At 39.7% G+C, this 19,346-nt stretch overlaps 1 protein-coding gene across 1 annotated transcript; it reads right to left on the bottom strand.

The window, feature by feature from the left end:
* Positions 1-6,007: 6,007 nt before the first annotated feature.
* gad1 (glutamate decarboxylase 1) lies at positions 6,008-18,797 on the bottom strand. Its single transcript, XM_022740503.1, has 17 exons — positions 18,423-18,797; positions 17,337-17,525; positions 15,473-15,535; positions 14,143-14,298; positions 13,467-13,709; positions 13,221-13,311; positions 10,332-10,444; positions 9,572-9,687; positions 9,375-9,454; positions 9,238-9,292; positions 8,683-8,799; positions 8,480-8,544; positions 7,327-7,405; positions 7,039-7,188; positions 6,820-6,927; positions 6,434-6,523; positions 6,008-6,253 (listed from the first exon to the last, which is right to left on the bottom strand). Exons 2-17 carry the CDS (start codon positions 17,410-17,412, stop codon positions 6,080-6,082), a joined length of 1,776 nt encoding a protein of 591 aa, XP_022596224.1. The 5' UTR covers positions 17,413-17,525; positions 18,423-18,797; the 3' UTR covers positions 6,008-6,079.
* Between the last annotated feature and the right edge of the window lie 549 nt (positions 18,798-19,346).

Below are 19,346 nucleotides of genomic sequence, written 5' to 3'. Positions count from 1 at the left end.
TGTTATTCTTGACATTGTGGTGTGCGCTAATAGAATCAACAATTTGTATGACTTTTCAGAACATATTTTTAAAGAGGACAAATTCAACTGCAAGCTACAGCCTAAAATTCACCACAAAATTGCACCTCTTGAGACACTGATATAATACATCTTTATGTGTTGTCTTCACAGAACAACACTAAGATGCACAACCTGTTGTAAGGCGCTCACTCTCCTTCATCGTTGAAAGACCTGGAAGTTATCCAGTCCAGAATACCACTATACCGTTCAGGATGTTTATGACCGGAGTACAAGCAGTTGTGAAGGTTTTCTGAAGTCACACATTTGCCTGATTGTTTATGAAATATTCGATATCCATTAATTGTTTGGTACTTTTATTTTGTGATATTGTATGTTATTTTATCAATTGATTAATCATTTATGTCAATTTTCAAACAAAAATAATAAACATTTGTTAGTTTTAGCTTCTCAAATGTGAAGAACTGCTGCTTTTCCCTGTCATTACTATAAACTGAATATCTTTGGGTGTTGGACTCCTGCTGCAAAAAACAAATTGCAGGCATCATGATGTTCTTTGGAAAATTATTTCACTATTTTCTGCTGTTTTATCAGCAAAATTACCATTTGAATGATTGAGACAATGATCACCAGAATAATCAATAATAGAAACAGTCTTTACTTGCAGCCCTTTCTTCATTGTTCCATAGTAACAGATCTTTATATCCATTATTTACTACCAGTGAGAAATATACTTTACGTGGTGACACTTGCTCTTTCAAGGAGCAGATAAATAAACTCTGTATTTCAGCAGAAGCTTGCTGACGCCTTAAAACTCTGCGATCACTGTTCTGGATAGCTCTCACAGATTTATACTTCTTAGGTCTTCCATGGAATTTACAGCTAAAGCTGCAAAGAAGTGCATTGGACTCTTGTTCAGGCATTTATACCACATATACCAAAACTGAGGAGGCGAGGAAGACATTAACAGTGGCCAGAAATTAAAATGTCCATAATTTGATAAATATCTGTCGGTCCATGCACATTTCTACAGAGTAAGCAAAGCCCTAGCTACTAGCATCATAAGCTGTTGTTGTCATGGTTAGTTGCTTAATGTCGTGTGCCTGTGTGAGGTCATTTTTTGCAGGATGAAAGGGTTGTCTAATAAATACCTGCTCTGTGCTGACATTATGTATTCTGTTGTGCTGGGAGGCAGAGATAGAATGCTAAGTGAATTAGAAAAGCCTGTGTTAAGATGACAGAGCAGCAGAGTCAAACACTGGTACAAGCAGTTATCACATCATTATTGTTGTTGTTTATCATTTTAATTTCAGTAGCATCAGACACATGTTTCGTGTCCTGTCCTGACCTAAGGTTCCTATTCAGGAAAGAAAACATGGCTCAGTGTTATTCACACTGCAGAAAACAGCAGTGTGAACACTTTATGGCTCTAGATGCTTTAATCTAGTCATGTGTTAGGGGTTGTTTCAGTCATTTAGCATGCATGATAGCAATCAGCACACAGATACTTGTTTAGCTGCAGTGTAATTGCTCCTGGGCTCATGCTTATTCCTTTAGAAAATGTCCAACAGAGACATTTACTAGCAGCCTTTCAACTTTAACAAGCACCACATTAGGTTTTACCCTCCCCAGCCATGGAGACAGGAACATTGCAGTCTGTGGACTATTAATCTCCTGCTTAAAATGTACTTTCTGCCAAGATTAATCAAGCCATGGACATGCAGTCAATAAGAGGAGGCTATTTAGATAAGTGTAACCCATTATAATTACTTTAGAAGTCAGAGGCTTTAAGGTGTTACAATTGATTCTGTTATCACTGTTTTTTAATGTCAAGCATGCTTGCTCTTTGGCTTGAACTTGAGGACAAAATGAACAGATTGTGGAGGCAAATACACCCCTTTTAAATCACAAGAACACATAATAAATAACCTTCGAATTAAACAAAGAAAATCAAAAATGTTACCTATGTTGAACTGTGGATTAATTAGTAAATAAAAGGTAAAGGGTTTAAAAAATGTTTTGAGCTTAATAGTTGCACATGTGCATGAATGGTGTGTGGAGAAGAGGGGGGAGGGCTGGAAAGCAGCCCGCAGTCAATATCATCCTCATCATTTCATTAAACTTGCCTTACACAATGGGAATGTCAGTATCTATCAGGAAGCTAATGTGGCAGTGATTCCCAGAGGCGGGAGATATATTTGGCACCACTGACAAGATTCATAGATATATAAGAGAGAGGAGTAACACAGCTAAGAAGGGATAGATGGCTGAGCGACCTATCGTGTGTGAGAGGAAACTTTGCCTCAGCTTCAGAATACAAAACAAAAGTGCTGATGGAAATAAATTCAACACAAGGTGCAAAGGCAGTGCGAGTGTTTGTTTCATTTGCAGCATTATAATGAGTGCTGAATCGTTTATGTGTGTGTGTGTGAGTGTGTGTGTGTGTGTGTGTGTGTGTGTGTGTGTGTGTGTGTGTGTGTGTGTGTGTGTGTGTGTGTGTGTGTGTGTGTGTGTGTGTGTGTACCAGGTGTGAAATGGAGGGTGAACAGACTAGTGCAGAGACAGACATTAAGTGTTTCACAGTCTGGTATTCAGAGCCGGCCCACTCACCCTCCAGAGAGAGAGGCTACTGCAAAAACAAAGGTGCTCCAGCTCCTCATCATTTTATTGACCTGATCTCCTTTTGATCAAAGTTTAATAATGCTCATAAGTAAAATTGATGGCGATACTGATTGTTGATGAAACACTGCTAAATATTGATTTTATAGCCTAAATCAGCTACAGCCTTGTATTTGCATACATGTACCATTATATACTAAATATAATGATGAAACATTTTTGCAATATTCTTAGTAAACTGATATTTGTATGAACTTACTTTGGGAGGCCATTCATTCTTGTCCAGAGTTACTAGACTGTGACAAACTACAGGACCTGAAGGCTTGACTTCATTTGCATTTTAATCATTATAAGATTCTCCAACACCTGCTTCCAAATTAGCTATGTCATTACGCTTTGGCAAGGTTAAACCTTCAGTCATACTGACAAACAAAAAAAGGCAAAAAAAAAACAAAACAAAAACAAAAAAACACTCTCTCTTTAGATGTGACTAGAAGTCAAGGGTTGTCGTTTCTCTTACCCCATTAGGAGTGGTTATTCCTTTAATCCTCTGTTCCCTGTAACTTTACAAAGCAGCCAGTGACACTGAGTCTGTAATGATTGCTGCACTCAACCATGAAACAAAGAAACAGCGTCTGCCTGGTGGAGGATGGGAGGTGAGCCATTGAAACAGCCAGTCCCTCCATGGCTGTGTCGAAATAAAACGCAGCCAGGCAGAGCCTTGAAATAGCCTCCTCAGGAAAAAAAAAATGTTAAGAGAGCACAGTCTAATGCGTTTTATGATAAATACCTTAAAAGTGTGAGTAATGAGAGGAGTGAAGGAATTGGCAGGGGGTTCTCATGAAATCTCAGCTGTGTGATGATCAGCCAATAAAAAGTCCCTCCAGGGTGATTAATCTGACCAACGGTTGGTGACAGCCACGTGGATTGAAAAGATGTACGGGAAAAAAGAAAGATAAAAAGAAAAAGATAAATGGAAAACATGCACATTTATCCAAAATTACCCTTTACTGCCGGATTTTATACAGACCACATTACTGTAATTTTTTCACTACATACTGAATTTCATTTCCATATATTTGTTTATAGCTTGGATACATGTACAGAGAAAGTCTTCTCATCTGTTAAACTGTCACCACCTTGATGCATTCACCCATCTTTGACAGTGACTGATGAACAGTGAGTTGACTCTCTTTGTCTGCTCAGAAAAATATACTTAACATTGTTTCTATCAACATCATAACCTTTCCTAATTCAATGAGCATTGCTTATAAACATGATTTAGAACTGATGACATGAATCAGACATCAGTTGCAGAAAATAGTGAATTACTTCTATTTATGGTCTCAGAGGCTCCAGCTGTAAAACACATTTAAAGACAATGGACTTCTATTATTGTCTATCTGTGATTAGTGTTGACAGTACTTTTCACACAGCACTACCCTGCAAAATACCAAATAATGTGAGTAGTCTATATGTATTTCTGTCCTACAGACAAGAGGAATACATATATATGCTCATGTAACATATAAAACATGAAATATTCCTTTATTTGGTGTATTATGCTTTATGGTCTTTTTGTGTATATTTCAAATTCAGTGTGCAAGTCCAGTTTGTGACAAAAGGAAAAGGTACCACATTATTATTAAAGGTATAAAGGCAATGTCAGATGACAGGTTGCAAGGGCATGCAAAGGTTAAGATAGGTCTTCTCCAAGATGCTCTCACATCAGTGTTGTTCCCCACATATATTTATTTGTAAAGTTTAAAGGTTTAAAGGCTTTTTTACAAACTGCAAAAATTGTGCCCACAGATGTTCTACAGCTTATGTCTTTATTAGCGCTGTGGATACAACAGTAATACTCTGCAAATGATGGCGTGAAGTTAAAGTGCCTACATCGAATTTGACAGAGGGGGACATTTTTCCCACTAATCCAGGAATGTACAATAGTTCACTTAATCTTGCTGTGCATTTCATTGTTCAAGCAAAATTCTTAATAATAATAAATAATTCCAGTTTCTCACATTGTTTTTTCTCAACATAAAAGTGTGCCTACAGTGAGCATGTTAAGAACAAAATATTGCATATTATAGTTTTACTCCACTGAACACATTATAATACAGACAATCATATGTCCCTAAATAAGCTGCCCCATGGTCATGGTTTAGCATTGTGCTTTTTATCCAGCAGCAGCCGCACTGCCGGTCAAGCCTCCCACATCTAGCAAAGTGTCTGGACAATATTCAGTCAGTGAATCACAATGACTTTGCACAGTTACACAACATAGATTGCACTAAAGTTAAGGGCGATAAGTTAAGTATTCTTATTATTAACAGCTGAATTCATCCATAAGGGAGAATAAGGGCCGTGTACATGTTCATAAATGTAACTCAACCCTTCTTTGGTTCACAGATACACTAAAAGACATTGTGATTGTGATACATTATGATATAATACAGCAGAGTTTCCAAATATGAAGGAGTATACATTGCAAATGGAACACATTTGCAGATAACCTATTCACAATTATAATCTCTCGATATAAATAAAGCGATTATTCTATTACATATTATACTGTATGGTTGATTTACATATAGGATCTTCTCACTGTAAAACGTGGACACATTTGGCACAAAGGCAATGTAACAATACTATACACAATCTACACAAAAATCTCTAAAAACACAGCACTCAAGTACAGTAACTGTTACAATGACTGTGTTATATATTCCCACTTACGTAATATCAAAGGGAAGTAACAGCTAGGTTACAATATGGCGGTGCATCTGGCTTGATAATTACATAGACAACATGGAGCACCAATAGTCAGAACATCATATTTATATTAATACTATTTATGTCAATGCTGTAAGGTTCCCCACGTTGTGCTCTGTTACTTGTGAAAAAATACTTTGATCACATTCTGTTTTTAATACCGATCTTCATATAGTACAACAGTAAAATTACACTTTTATAGCTGCTGTATGACAGAATCGTCAGAGTGCTCAGGAATTCTTGCGTTTTCATATTTACATGAAAAGGAACCTCATCACATTGACATTATATATGTTCGTTCCACACTTAACATATGGTTTAGCAAGAATACCAGTGTGCTTATGTGATTCTCTCAAGCTTTGACTTATGTCCGTTTTTATTCAGATAACCCGTTGTGCAAATGTTTTAGATATATGTCATTGCTGCTAAAGACAGAAGAGACAGAGAAAAGACACACAGGGCATATTATTATTTGTTGTGCATTGTCAGAAATGACCTGTAAGCAGAAATCTGAACATCTGTATAAGACAAAAGGGACATGAAGCCAAGCTCTAGGCTCTCCAGAGTCAGTAAAGACAAATGTTTGGGGGTTTGGGGTGGGGGGGGTTGGGGGTTGGGTGTTGAGGGGGGTGGTTGGAGGGTTGGCTTTACAATACAGGTGTGGCTCTTACAAGTCATGCCCCAGTCGCTCGATCTCCTCAATCAGGAAGTCAATGTCTGACCTGGTAGCAGCAGGGTTGGAGATGACCATGCGGAAGAAGTTGACCTTGTCTCCTTGCGGCTGGTAGCCCACCATCGTAGTCCCAGACTCCATCATCATGGCCTTGATCTTTGGGGCCACCTATTGTGGAAAACATAGAGTGTTACCATCCAAATTCTGCAAAACACAAGCATGTGTGCAGACACAACTGCGCTTTATTTTACCGTATGAATCCCTGAATCTAAGCAGATACAATAAACCAGTCTGAGAGGGCAGGGGAGCTAGAAACAAAGCTTAAAAAACAGATTAATGAGTCATTACCTTGTGCAACCTCTCCCGCCTCCCTTCACCATCAGGTACGCCTCGCAGGCTCAGTGGAATGTACCAGAAGCAGACGTTGGTGTGCTGCGGCTGATAAGAGGAAATGGGAACAACATTTGTAATGAGCGCCAAATATAATGTGCCTACTGTAATTTCAGCTTTTCTTGTCAACATGTCAGCAATGCAAAATGACCCAATCAATCCTAAAACCAAGTTAAGATATTAAATGTATTGTTGTTGTATAATAAAGACAGTTTTCCTCCGTTGTTCCAGCAGATCATTTTTAGTATCAAGTGAATTCTGATTTTATCTGATAGCTCAGTACAGTGAATATTCATGTGTTCATTTGAAAGATATTTGCAATTTATTTGCAATAATGACCTCACCTCTCCGTTAAACACCATCTCGAAGCCCTCTCTGTTTTTTATCTTATTGTAGAGGTACGCTGACAGATCCAGGCACTTGTCAATATGCTGCTCAAATCCTACTGTTCCCTTTTAGGTACAATGAAAAAAACAATATGGAGTTGTTACCATTGTATTTTAGATACGGCAGCATCACTGATAAAGGCAACAGGTAACATATAGGTCTAGATAAATGCACACCTTTGCCTTCCACATGAGCCAGAACTTAAAGATATCAACATGCCGGCCGCACTGAATGGCCTTGTCGCCTGTGTCGTATGTAACATCGTACTGTTTATCTGGCTGGAAGAGGTAGCCAGCACACATGGAGTTGCAGCCTTGTAGTAATCCCTGCAATGGAAAAAAATTGTGATGCGAGATAAACAGGACAGTAAAGCAGAAAATTGTTTGTGTGTGCGTGGAATTGTGATTATTTGTGTACACGTGCAGTGGCAGTGTGTGCAGCGGGAAAGTGAAAAACATTCTCACCCTCTCCCTAACCAGAATGGCAGAACACTGCAGTGGCACTCCCATCATCTTATGAGGGTTCCAGGTGACTGAGTTGGCCCTGCACAGATATTGAAACAGTAAAAGCAGCTCTGTGAGCGTGGTAATCTTAGAAGTACATCGACATTTTCAATTTCATTCCAATATCCATGCATGAGCCTTGTGAAAGGCATGGTTTGAAATATCTGTGGTCATTGAGCTGAGTACAAATTTGAAATTTTACACTTTTTTTGGCCCTCATTTCAAAAGGGCATTACAGCAAATCACTTTTTTCACTTTCATGTTGATTAGGGACTTGGGGCACCCTGGTCGCCAAGGGGCAAGGCAGGCAACATAGACATCAATTAGAACGATACCAAAGTGGAAGTGTTATCTCTTCTTACATCTCAAAACAGCGTTCTATCCCATGAAGTATCTGATATTACCTGTTTGCATTCATCATGTAGTTGGATTTGTCCCATTGACAAAGGCTGGGGCTTGTCAAGCAGAGAAGGGAGGAGCATTTTTTTGGACGTTTGCACATGTGCATTGTGGATAGTCCTGGTATCTTTGACAAGTGACTTGCTATAGCTAGCTACAGACAAGTGTACTTTTCAAGCTGCCCTTGACTCAGCTTCTACCTCTCTGAGATCAGCTATGATATTGCACACATTCGCATTTGTGGATAAGTGACAATCACTCATTGAGATGGTGGTTTGTGGGTGGGAATTTAAAAAAAACAAAACATGATAGAGATAATAATAATTGACCTTATTTGCAATTGGAGGTGGCCTATCAACAGTTTTTCAGCCATCTTTTTAATAATGGTGGTCTATGGGAAAAATGTTTTTTTGGCAACAGGGATTATGTTTTTTTTGTTGCAATACCACGAGTCAGCACTGAGACAAATTGTAACAGCGCCCTTGTATCCAGCATTCTTCATGGTCAAGCCCCCAAACCACTAACTTCTACATTTCTCATAATGCAACTCAATTAGCATCTATGAAAATGGTCATATTTTCTCAAGCTACTCTAGAGCCACAAAAGACATTATACAACCATCACAGGCTGAGCAGCACTGTCTGTGACAAGTAAACTGAACTTGATGTTTAAAATCAGCAGCGTGTGCTTTTAAAAATGAGTTGTGTTCTTTTACCTCTCCACTCCGTTCAGCTTGTGTCTGTGTTTTCTGGACATCAGCAAACCTCCTCCCCAAGCACCCTGCACAGGACGCAACATACTTATTACAGCACAGATTTATTAACTAATGGTGATGCTAATTACACTGCTTTAACAGGGGGCTGATATCTACAGCTGTTGTTATTTTTTTTGTATTGAAGATTAGCAATATTCTCTTACATCCACATGAAGCCAAATATTGTACTTTTCACAGATGTCTGCAATTTCATTGATGGGATCAAAGGCTCCGTAGACGGTGGTTCCAGCGGTAGCATTCACAAACATCGGAACATACCCCTGCAAACCAAAAGCATGGGGGGGGAGAGAGAGAGAGAAATTGGCTAAAATTCTGGGCTGAATTCAAGTTGTTATGCTCTTTTCCTCCCAGTGATTGTTGACATCAAAGAGATAGGCTAAAACACATTTCTCAAATAATGCACTCTTCCTGTCTGCGCCTATTGTTGGGGCATAATTGCTTTCCAATTTCTTCTAGTCTGCACATCATTTTGCCTTTGAAGCATTACTTCCAGGAGAGGTACTTAAGACCAGGGCAGCATCACATGTGAGCAGACAGAAGCATTAACCTTATTGAAATAACTTTGCTGTTCTGGCGCTTCCTTCTCTACAAGTAAAATCCACGGTTCTATAAATGTTTCTCATTGTATGGAGTCACTGACAGAAGCAAATAAATAAGCTAGTGGGGACGATGTCTGAGTCACTGTTGCTGACATTCACCTTTTGCTTGGCCTCTATTACTTTGGCTTCCAAATCAGCAGGAATGACTCTCCCTCTGGAAAAGAAGATGAAAACATGATCCAGATATTTTGATCTTTTACCAGGATGTGTGCATGTAGGTTAAGTATAAAGCAAACCTCTCATCTGTGTTCAAAAGGATCAGGTTTTCTGTTCCAAAGCCCAGAGCTGCACTGGCTTTCTTGATGGAATAGTGGCTCTGCAAAAACAGATGGTGATCAGTCACAATTCAGGCCGAAATGAAATGAAATGTTCACTTATTATACTGATATTACTTGTCAAACTCAATGTAACTGTACTACAGTGTAGGACTAACATGCTCTGAAGTGAAGAGGACCAGTCTGGGTGCAGCTGCCATGCCTTTGGTTTTGACTTCGGGAAAAAACTTGTATCTGGCAATCATCACACTGTACATGTTGGAGATTGCTCCTCCTGCAGAGACAGTGGAAAGTACACTTACTCAAATACTTTAATAAAGTACAATTTTGAGGTACTTTTATTTCACTTGAGGACGTCTATTCTATTCTACTTTATAGTTCTTCTCAGTGACACTTCTGCTAAATGGAGATTCAGCAGCAACGTCCGTATCTGGAGGCCATCCAGGAAGAGTCAGAGCAAGAAGATGAAATCAGAGGAAGCAAAACAGGAGAAGGTGAGGAGTATTTTCCGACTCAAGTGGATGTGGACACAGAGGAGGTAACGGCAGAAGATGAGAGTGAAGAAGAGGAAGAGGAAGAGGAAGGTGCTGTTCCGCTGAGGGTTTTCAGACCCAGGCGACTTTCTCGTTCCTCCAGCCAAGAGAATTTAGTTCAGATGCCACCTGCTAACAATCACCAGGAAGAAACGCACAATTTCTCAGTTGTGCACAATTGTGCGTTTTTACTCCACTAGATCATACAAGCAAGCTTTAGTCACTTGTTACTTTGCAGATTTAGATTATCAAAACAAAACGTAATTGAGAAATAAATTATGATGTATCAAAGGATGCTACCAGACAGCATATAAGTAAGTTAAATTAGTTAGTTAAAAGATGGCTCATGGCGCCATTCCTGCTTGTTCACCAGTCTGGCTCTTACCTGGAGAAAATATTCCATCACCCTCTCTGTCAGGCCAGCCAATGATTTCTCTCATCTTTTTCAGCGTCAGTTGCTCCATCAGTACAAAGACAGGGGCGATCTCATAGGTAAACCTGGCACAAACCAAAAAATAAATAAAATCAGACCATATACTAAAAGCCAAGGGAACCTCTCTGTCATTGCAAATTGAGCATACGGTTTAATCTTTACCCCGTATATGTGTTTTAGTTGTGTGTTAATTGAACAACAGTATATGAGTAATAGAGTTTTCTCACTGCAAAATAAATTCAATTTCACCTTAAAGACAGTAGGAGAGACTGATGGGATCGATACGAAATACAATGATATTTAACAACAGGCATTTGTATACTCTAATTTTACAGCATCGCTGTATGAATGGAGCAGATACAGCCCTCTGTGCACAGTCACACTTCAGTGACAACATCATCTCGTTGTTGCTGCAGGGAAATGACACAGAAAATACCACACAGTCGTCTTGGGCTCATTGATAGAGCATCAGGAGTTGTGATGAGGTGTTTTTTTGCAGAAAAATAGTAAGAAATGTGATGTTTGCCCAGTGAGAATATTCAAAATATAACAACAATGTACCTTTAATTGGACTAATGTTTATCGTAAACATTGCAGAAAGACTAAGATGGCCTGCTGTTACATTCACAAAGCAAAGTTGGTTCAGGTGCCTTAAATCTTGTCATTGCAGGACTGTTTTTCACACTTTATCCTCTTGAAGTACAGTATATATTTTTGTCTGTATCATCAAAGTACATTAAAGTCCCCTCTGCCTCAGAGAGGAGTCGATTTGGAATTACAGCAAAGACAGGCTCATCCATCTTCTCCAGACCAATATGCTTCTAATTGCATAAGTATCTGTCTATTCATGCAAAGAAAGTAAATGAATCAGTGGAACATTACAGAATGCCGCATTGTGCCCCACAGCATCTTGAGCACACGGTTCTTATATAGAGAGGGAAAAAATAAACAAGTCAGATGCCACTTCGCCGATGTTGCACATTAATTTCACCGCATTCATTCATGCAGACAACACTCACTCATTCTGATTATGTAAGACCTGGATGTGACTGTCAGTCTATTAGTGTCAGTCAATATCTGCCAGGGGTAATTATGGTTGATGGAGTAATTAATAAAGGTAAATTACAAGTATGTAAGCAACCTCCACCCTGTGGTTCAAGTCATCCACTGTGATGGTGCCAACAAAACACAAGCTAACTCCTTTGAGATGGAAGCCTGTGGAAGAGAGACTGATGACTGAAGGAAGAAGACCATAGGAAACAGGTCTGAGGACTGGTAATGTAGGTTTAAGCTTTTCAATAGAGACTTGTAATAAAGGTTTAAACTAGCATGAAATCTGAATCCTCCCTTGTGTAGGTTTTACAAACTGTATTAATAGTTATAAAAGTATTTACCAATGCTTTATAGATCAGTTATAAGCCATTAATAAGAAACTTTGGGGTTGGAAGGTGGTTAGAAATACCTTTTTGTTGGCGTTAATCATTTCTATTTGTGAGTAATGCTGTTATTCATAAGTTGTTAATGAATCAAATTCGATCCAGATCCTCTGCACAACTTCTCTACAAGATAAATGGTCATACAGCCTAATCAGTCGAAGGGATTTTTCACAACATGGCGACAAAAAATTTGTTCTTATTAATGGCTCATAATTGATCCATAAAGCATTTGTAAATTATTTATAAACTTTACAACGTTACAACTTATAACCCCATTATAAAGAGTGAATTTTTAGAAACTCGTACTGAAATTGTCTCACAAAGTGTTTCAACTATTTGCACATAGATTTACTGTGATACTACATGTTATATTTACAGGTTTTCCCTGTTCAATCGTTAAGATTTTTTCCAACATTTGATCTTTATTTAATTGTTTATGGTAATAGGAATGGGAGTAGGAATTGGAAGCATGGTAAGAACGAACCTCTTGGACCTCTTGCCCACCAGGGAGCCCCAGATCTCTCGTTCAAGTTTTACCTTCTTATTTCATCACCATCATCCAATAGCTACTGGTTCATGAGGTACACTTGTACAACAAAATGCAATCAGAATGCAACAACCCTGCAATAAGTTTTGCTCAACCATCATTTACACAGCTACATTAGGGAGCAGAATATTGCAAACACTTCTAAATGTGACTCTGCAAACTACACCCCTCTAGAACAGTATGCACAGCAACACTGCATTACATTCAGAAACATATGTTGTATTGCAGGGCTCCTGTACTGGTCTGCATAATAGTAGAGATGTACCTAAAGTATAGGGCAGTGTACATTAAAGTCATTGCTGGGTCGCGGTCATTGTTGCTCATACTGTGTACAGATGGTCTGAGGGGAAGAGGCTTTTTTTCCCTCCTGGCATTGTTATGTCACAGGAACTAGCATTACATGAAACAAAGACACCATGTAAACTGTGAATGTGAATCAATATGCAATTTAGTTTGCCTGCAGGGCTGAATTATGTGGCCACAGCCTGTGCGCAGGCCAACATCGACAATACTGCGGGGGAGTAGCTGCACAAATGTCTTCTTTTTGTGCCTTTTATTTTCTTGCTTGATTGACAGTCTATTAGAACATGCAGGGTATTCTTCAGGCAAAGACAGTAATTACTGTATGTCACTTTAAGTGTTCGTCTCACTCAAAGCCTTTCCTACATGGGCCGGTGAAAAACAATGAGTACAAATAAGCTTATAAAAATGAATTAAATTAAATGACCCTAATCACCTCCACGATGGATCTAATTCTTATTACTTTCATCTCAGTCATTATCTGCATGACTGTATTTATAGAATGCAGAGATTATTTAAGGAACTACCTGATCAGGGACACTGTATCACAGAACTCACATGTTAGTGTTGGCTGTAGAGGTAAGCCACTCTCCCGCCAGCCCAACGATGTCTAATCCAGTGGACAGCTGGTTAAAGAACCTGGGGTGACCTGCCATTGATAGAGAGACAACAAAGCCACATAATCCCCAGAAAACAATTCATCATTTGAGAGAGAAAAGCCTTATCTGTAATCATTACACTGGCATGTAAACTAATGAGAGTTATTGATTGGAGCAGGCCATGCTGCGCCTTCAGGCCTCTTACCTGTTCTTACTCCATATTTCAGGGTGTCCCTGCAGTCCACCAGGATCTGCTCCAGAGACTCGGGTTGGTCGGAGAGCTCCAGGTTGAAGCCCTCCATGCCCTCCAGCAGCTGGTGGGGGTGGTGGAAGTCCAGCACCTTGGTGGATCTGTCGAAGGTCTTGCGGATGTAGTTGGTGAGGATTTCCACGACTTCCAGCAAGAACTGCATGGTTTGCTCCTCTCCATTTTTAGCAGGCAACAGATCTACAAAATAAAACACATCCTTTAAATCAGTGTTTGCTTGCTCTTGTGGTTTATCTAAGAATCTAAAGATTCCTTTCATGCTGGGAATTTTTACAAGTCTTTCTCACAAATTACTGTTGAATTCGATGGTGACCTCTGGGTTTCTCAGCAGGCTGATAATTACTTTTTCTTATTTATTTTGTGCAACTCCCACCACAGTTTTTTTAAACCTTGAGGAATAAATACCCATGCACCACCAAATGCATTTAAGGTAGCTTGTTTCATGATAACCATGTATAGAATTATTTTTGCACAACTTCCATGTTTGGTTATTAGAATCCAGATTAAAAATCCCACACATTCTTGGACTTTATTTCATATTTTATGTTATATGCATCATGTTTAATCTTACATGGAAATGATTATTCATCTGCATCCTTCTTCTCAAACTCACCTCTGGCGAACAGATTAGAGAAATCCGTCTCTGTGCGTCTGAAACGCGCTTCTCCGCCGCTGTTGTCGCAGGACAGCAGGTTCTTGGCTGTGCGCTCCTTGAAGGAACTCACAATCCTGCTCCTCTCCTCCAAACTGTTGTTCTTCTGCAAAAATCCTAAACGGTTACAAGAAGAAGAGTCCGGGGGATGGTTACACTTCCCATACATGTTGAGAGCTGCAGCTTTTTTTTTCACACTACCAGGCCCACTAATAGTTCTTCTCTCCCATTTCTTTCTTTATCTCCCTCCCCTTCTATCTCCGGGGATCTACGCTGAACATTCTGTCTTTGTATGTGTGTATGTGAGCGTGTGTGTGTGCGTGTGTGTGTGTGTGTGTGTGTGTGTGTGTGTGTGTGTGTGTCTATGAGAAAAGGATCCTATCCTGCACTGGGAGTCCTATTTATGGGCAGAGGGCTCTGTGGGAGGTTGTGCCCGGTGACATCAGCACCAAACTCCAGCCAGGCAAAAACACATCGCTGTCATGTAGCGGCTGTAAATTCTTAGTAAAGCTCCTCCGACAGTGCGCACTTCACTGGGCAGGAAACATCACAAGTAGTCCGATAACAATACAGAAGTACATTTGAGTGGGCCGCGGTGGAAGCCTAATAAATGTACATTGATCAATAAAACCTGCAGGAGAGAATATAGTCCACAAGTAAATAATACAGAAATCCCATCTGAAAATTGTGCAGCAAGCGACTTTTGGGATTTAAAAAAAAAACCAAAGCTTTATTTTCATTTTTTTTCTGTCATTGTATTTTACAGCTTTATTTATAATCCCGAGTAATTAAATGGCCTTAATGAAACCAGCGGAACGTGTCGGTCAAAAATAGAAAAAATGTGCTGCTCACTGATGCATGACATTCACCATTATGGAGGATGTCAGTCCGTCCTTGGTTAGTATTGTATGAGACTGGAATAGACTCTCCAAAGTGGAAAATCCATCCTGCATAATTCCCTCTTCTATTTCATCAGCTCAGAGTTGAATTGATGCTTTTGGGCATTTTTTTTGGTTAAATTACCAAGCTCAGATGTGAGGGGGTAATTTAATCAGCTGAATAATATAAATAACAGCTAAATGGTTCATCCTTGTTTGGGTGATATTTTAAAATCCTATTCGTCCAGTAGGTAATTCATGTTGTTTTCCATTGGGTCGTCGCTAAAAATGATGCAGGCCATGTAGCCAACGGTGATGCTTCTGGGCACTGAAACCAGAGATTGTATCTCTCCCTCACAATTTTTCTGTTTTTGCATAATGTATCAGAAAATAAAGGGAAAATACGAACTTACCACATATCTTCATTCCCAATTTTCTAGTACATCCATGAGCAACTCCACACCAAGCGTCATAGCCTAAAAATTATTTTTTTGTAAAAAAAACAAAAAAAACAAAACAAAAAACAATTACATGGCATTAGAGATGCATAAAAAATCCTATCAGTGCACATTTTTATGTTGAACAATTGAATGCTGAAAATAAATGGAAAGTATGAGGTGGAGTGATGTCGCATGGTGAAACAAAAATAGCCACCGTGGGTGTCTGGTGTCTGGGGATTATTTGAACATTTAGACGCACTCCCCGGGCCCCTGGATCTGGATTAGCCTATTTCCAATATATGTAGGCCTAACCGTTCATGACCTAGGCCAGGACTTAAAATTAATTAGCCGTTTGGGATCCACGCCAGCCAAAAGATCTAAGTGAGTGAAAAGATGCTGGTTAAAATGCAAGCATCAGTAGACACGAGCCGGCTGCCCAGTGACAGATAGAGAATTATTGTGTTATCAAGGGCTTCCAGCCAGAGAGGGGATGGGGCACCTTGGATGGGAAGCATACACGAAATCCTCAAAAGCAGTAATTTAGAGGAGGAGGGGGTGGGAGGGTAGGCGTGGGAGGAGGATGGGTAGGTGGGGGGGTGGGGGGGCAGTTCTATTCCCACATCCCAATTTAACCCTTGCTTTGGATCATTAGATAAATCATTGCCCTGCTCAGTTCATTGGATGCACTTTAACTCAGTCCTCACAATGATTTTTTTTTCTTTTCCAGGCAAGAGGAAATTAGATGGGCAACAAGGAGAAAACTAAAAAAAAACAGAAAATGGGAAGAAAAGAACAGATGCGCGGGCAAATCATTCAGAGCAGATTGTAGGCTACATTTGCAGAGCTGCAGCTAGAAGGCTAATATAGGCAAACCATTTTATTTCTGCATGGGCCCAACATAACTATAATCACTGCTTTTCATCAGACACACGTTGATTCACAACGTAAAGCCATTCCACTGTTAAAATAAAATATTGGTGAGAAGAAATATTCATGTTTACACTCTAGAAATATAAATGCAGGAGTTCTTAATTTCTAAAAGCTCAAATTGTCTGATAACCGCATCTCATGTGTCAGGAGCACATCTACACCTGTAACATGAATTCAGACCTCTATTCACTGGGAGAATCAGGCTTGTTTTTGCTACCAGCTGACAATGAAAGGACCGTGGTCTCCACAGTGCCCCTTCTTGAAGGCTACAATGCTTAAGTGTGCCATTAGGGGCAATTTAATGTATGGGTGAATTAACAGGCACTTGAGGGGCAATTTTCATTTTTCCATGCAGGCACTTTATTCTGCCAGAGCACATTTAGCCAAAACAATGAAAAAAAAGAAAAGAAAAAAAGAGGAAGAAAAAAATATGAATGCATTAACACACCATCCCTAGTAATAATAACAATAACAGTAATAATAATAACAACAACATTAATAATAATAACAATAATTTGTAACTTTTGTTAGGTTAATAAATATTCTTTTTTTTAATTTAGCATTTCTGGTAAGATGGTGGTGCAGCCTCGAGCTTGTTTTCCAGGCTAATTGCCCTCAGTGTAATGTTAGTAGAGCACATCAGTTTTGACAGCAGCATTCGTCTGTCACGCAGACGCCCGGAGGTCCGTATGGGGAATGAAATGCAGCGGTGATTTGTGGCGAAGGAAGCTTTCTCAAATGGCAGCGGATTTTTTTTTTCTCACTCTCTCTCTTCTCTCTCTTTCTCTCTCTCTCTCTCTCTCTCTCTCTCTCTCTCTCTCTCTCTTCCTCGATGAAAATGATTAATGGCATCGCCCACAAAGTAAATAGCACACGTGAAACAGCATTTTATCTGTGATGGACCTACTTGAGCCCGGTGGTCGTAAATTTGTCGAGTTGGGATCCGGTTCGCCGCCAGAGGAGGAGGGTGCAGACGCCGCCATCGCTCCCGAGACCCTGTGCCAAAGTCCTCACCTCAAAAAGCCTGGTCACTTTTCTTTTTTTCTTTATTCACCCCCAAATCTTTTTTACTATCCAAGATGAAAAGTGAGGCTCACTGGTAGAGAGAAAGAAACCCCATAGGAATGTGCAGTATTTCAAAAAAAAAAAAAAAAAATGTGTTGTGCTTTAACCCTGAAAGAGATGCTCAACTTGGCGACACAGACCTGTAGACGACAAGGGCACAATCTGTCTCACAAGTTGAGATTCAGTTGGTCGGCACAGGGTACGAAAATAAAAATAATGAGTAGTGGATGACAAGTTCAGTCTCAACTATTCACTGACAAAAGGGAAAGAAAATCCCCAGTGCACCTAATTTAACCATTTAATAGCCGCTGACAGGAGCACATTATTTCACCATCATATCTTGATCCTGCTCTGGATGGATGATGGTTAACAGCCACCAGGGAGCTTCATGTTTGTCATCCTCATAATAAATGGCACATGCCTAATTGTTGTAGCTAGGGCTCTGTAAAAAAAAAAAAAAAAAAAAAAAAAAAAAAAAAAAAAAAAAGGTAGCCTATCAGATCCTCAGAATTGGCACACATATTGAATACGTGGTGGTAAGGCCATATGCAAAATTAAAAAAAAAAACAAAAAAAAAAACACAAAGAGCAGATTAATTTGGCCTAAATGATCACCAGTATCCTCGCTATGGCTTTACAAACTTGCCAGACAAATATCAGTTCAAGGTGAATGTTGCATTGTTGACAGTGATGCGGGTTAAAGTCACAAAGAGAACTCGCATCCCTCTCTACAAACACGAGACATGAGAGTAAACAGCATCAACAGTGTCTATATACATTTGAATTCACAGACAAACTACAGGTCAATTATGGCACTGACCTTATTTTACGGGGAGTAAACCGTATAAAACACCTGTTAGAGCTTCTCCAATGACAATAAAGAGAGTTCATTCAGTTTTCACTTGTTAGAAATGAATAAAGCCACTTACCGTGATTGTGTGTATCCAGGTGAACAGGTGCAGTCCAAGGCGAAAAAAAAAAACGAACAAAGTGAATTTACCACCAAATTAAGTCCTGGAGGAGAGGCTGCGCTTTTTTGGTACACTCCAAGCAGAAGAAGAAGAAGAAGAAGAAGAAGAAAAAACAGACCCGAGCTTCAGTTCTCCACTAGATCCAAATCAAGGTGACCTTGCTTTTGTTGAAGTGGGTATGATTTGCTGACATTTAGAGCAAGCCTTGTCTGTTTATTGTCATTGCGCACGAATGAGTCACGGGAAACAGAAGCCTACCTCCACCGGTGCTGCATATTTGTGGAGCAGACCCGTCTGCAGGCTGTCTGCAGGTTTGACACTGAACGGCGCCGCTTTCGGCCCCTGAAGTGTGACTTTTTTTCTTTTTTTTTTGGAAGTGATGATTGTCTCCGGGATCTATATAGCTCTGGTTTGAATCCTGGTCACGAACGTGGACTTGAAGTTTGATGATATGAGCAACACATTACGTGAGGAGGGATTGGGATCGAAGAGGGGAGGGGGTGGTAGTGGGGACCGGTTTTGTTCTTGTGGAAAAAAACAAGAGGAGAACAGTGAAGGGGCGCAATCATGAGCCTAAATACTCCTTTAATTGTTTTTATTTATTTATTTCTCCCCAGTCCAATCACGTGAATGATTTTGTCATCTTGGCATTATACAGATCAATAGCAGACGCTCGCAGATAATCTCAACGTTATCTTGTTATTAAATCCAGAATATTCACCTGTCACAAACATCTTATTTTTACACTTTCTCTGCGGGCAGATTGGTGTGACATGCTCAAAATGTAGCTTGCGACACCAGGACACAGTGAGAGGGCGAAAAACCGAGATCCACAAGGTGGCAGTGAGAAACCAAGAATGACTCCTGCAGGAGCAGAGCACA

This window comes from Seriola dumerili, unplaced genomic scaffold (genome assembly GCF_002260705.1).
Source record: "Seriola dumerili isolate Sdu_G_001 unplaced genomic scaffold, Sdu_1.0 BDQW01000052.1, whole genome shotgun sequence".
NCBI classification, from domain to species: Eukaryota; Metazoa; Chordata; class Actinopteri; order Carangiformes; family Carangidae; genus Seriola; species Seriola dumerili.
The sequence above is the reverse complement of the archived record's forward strand: the minus strand, read 5'-3'. Positions and strand labels throughout refer to the sequence as shown.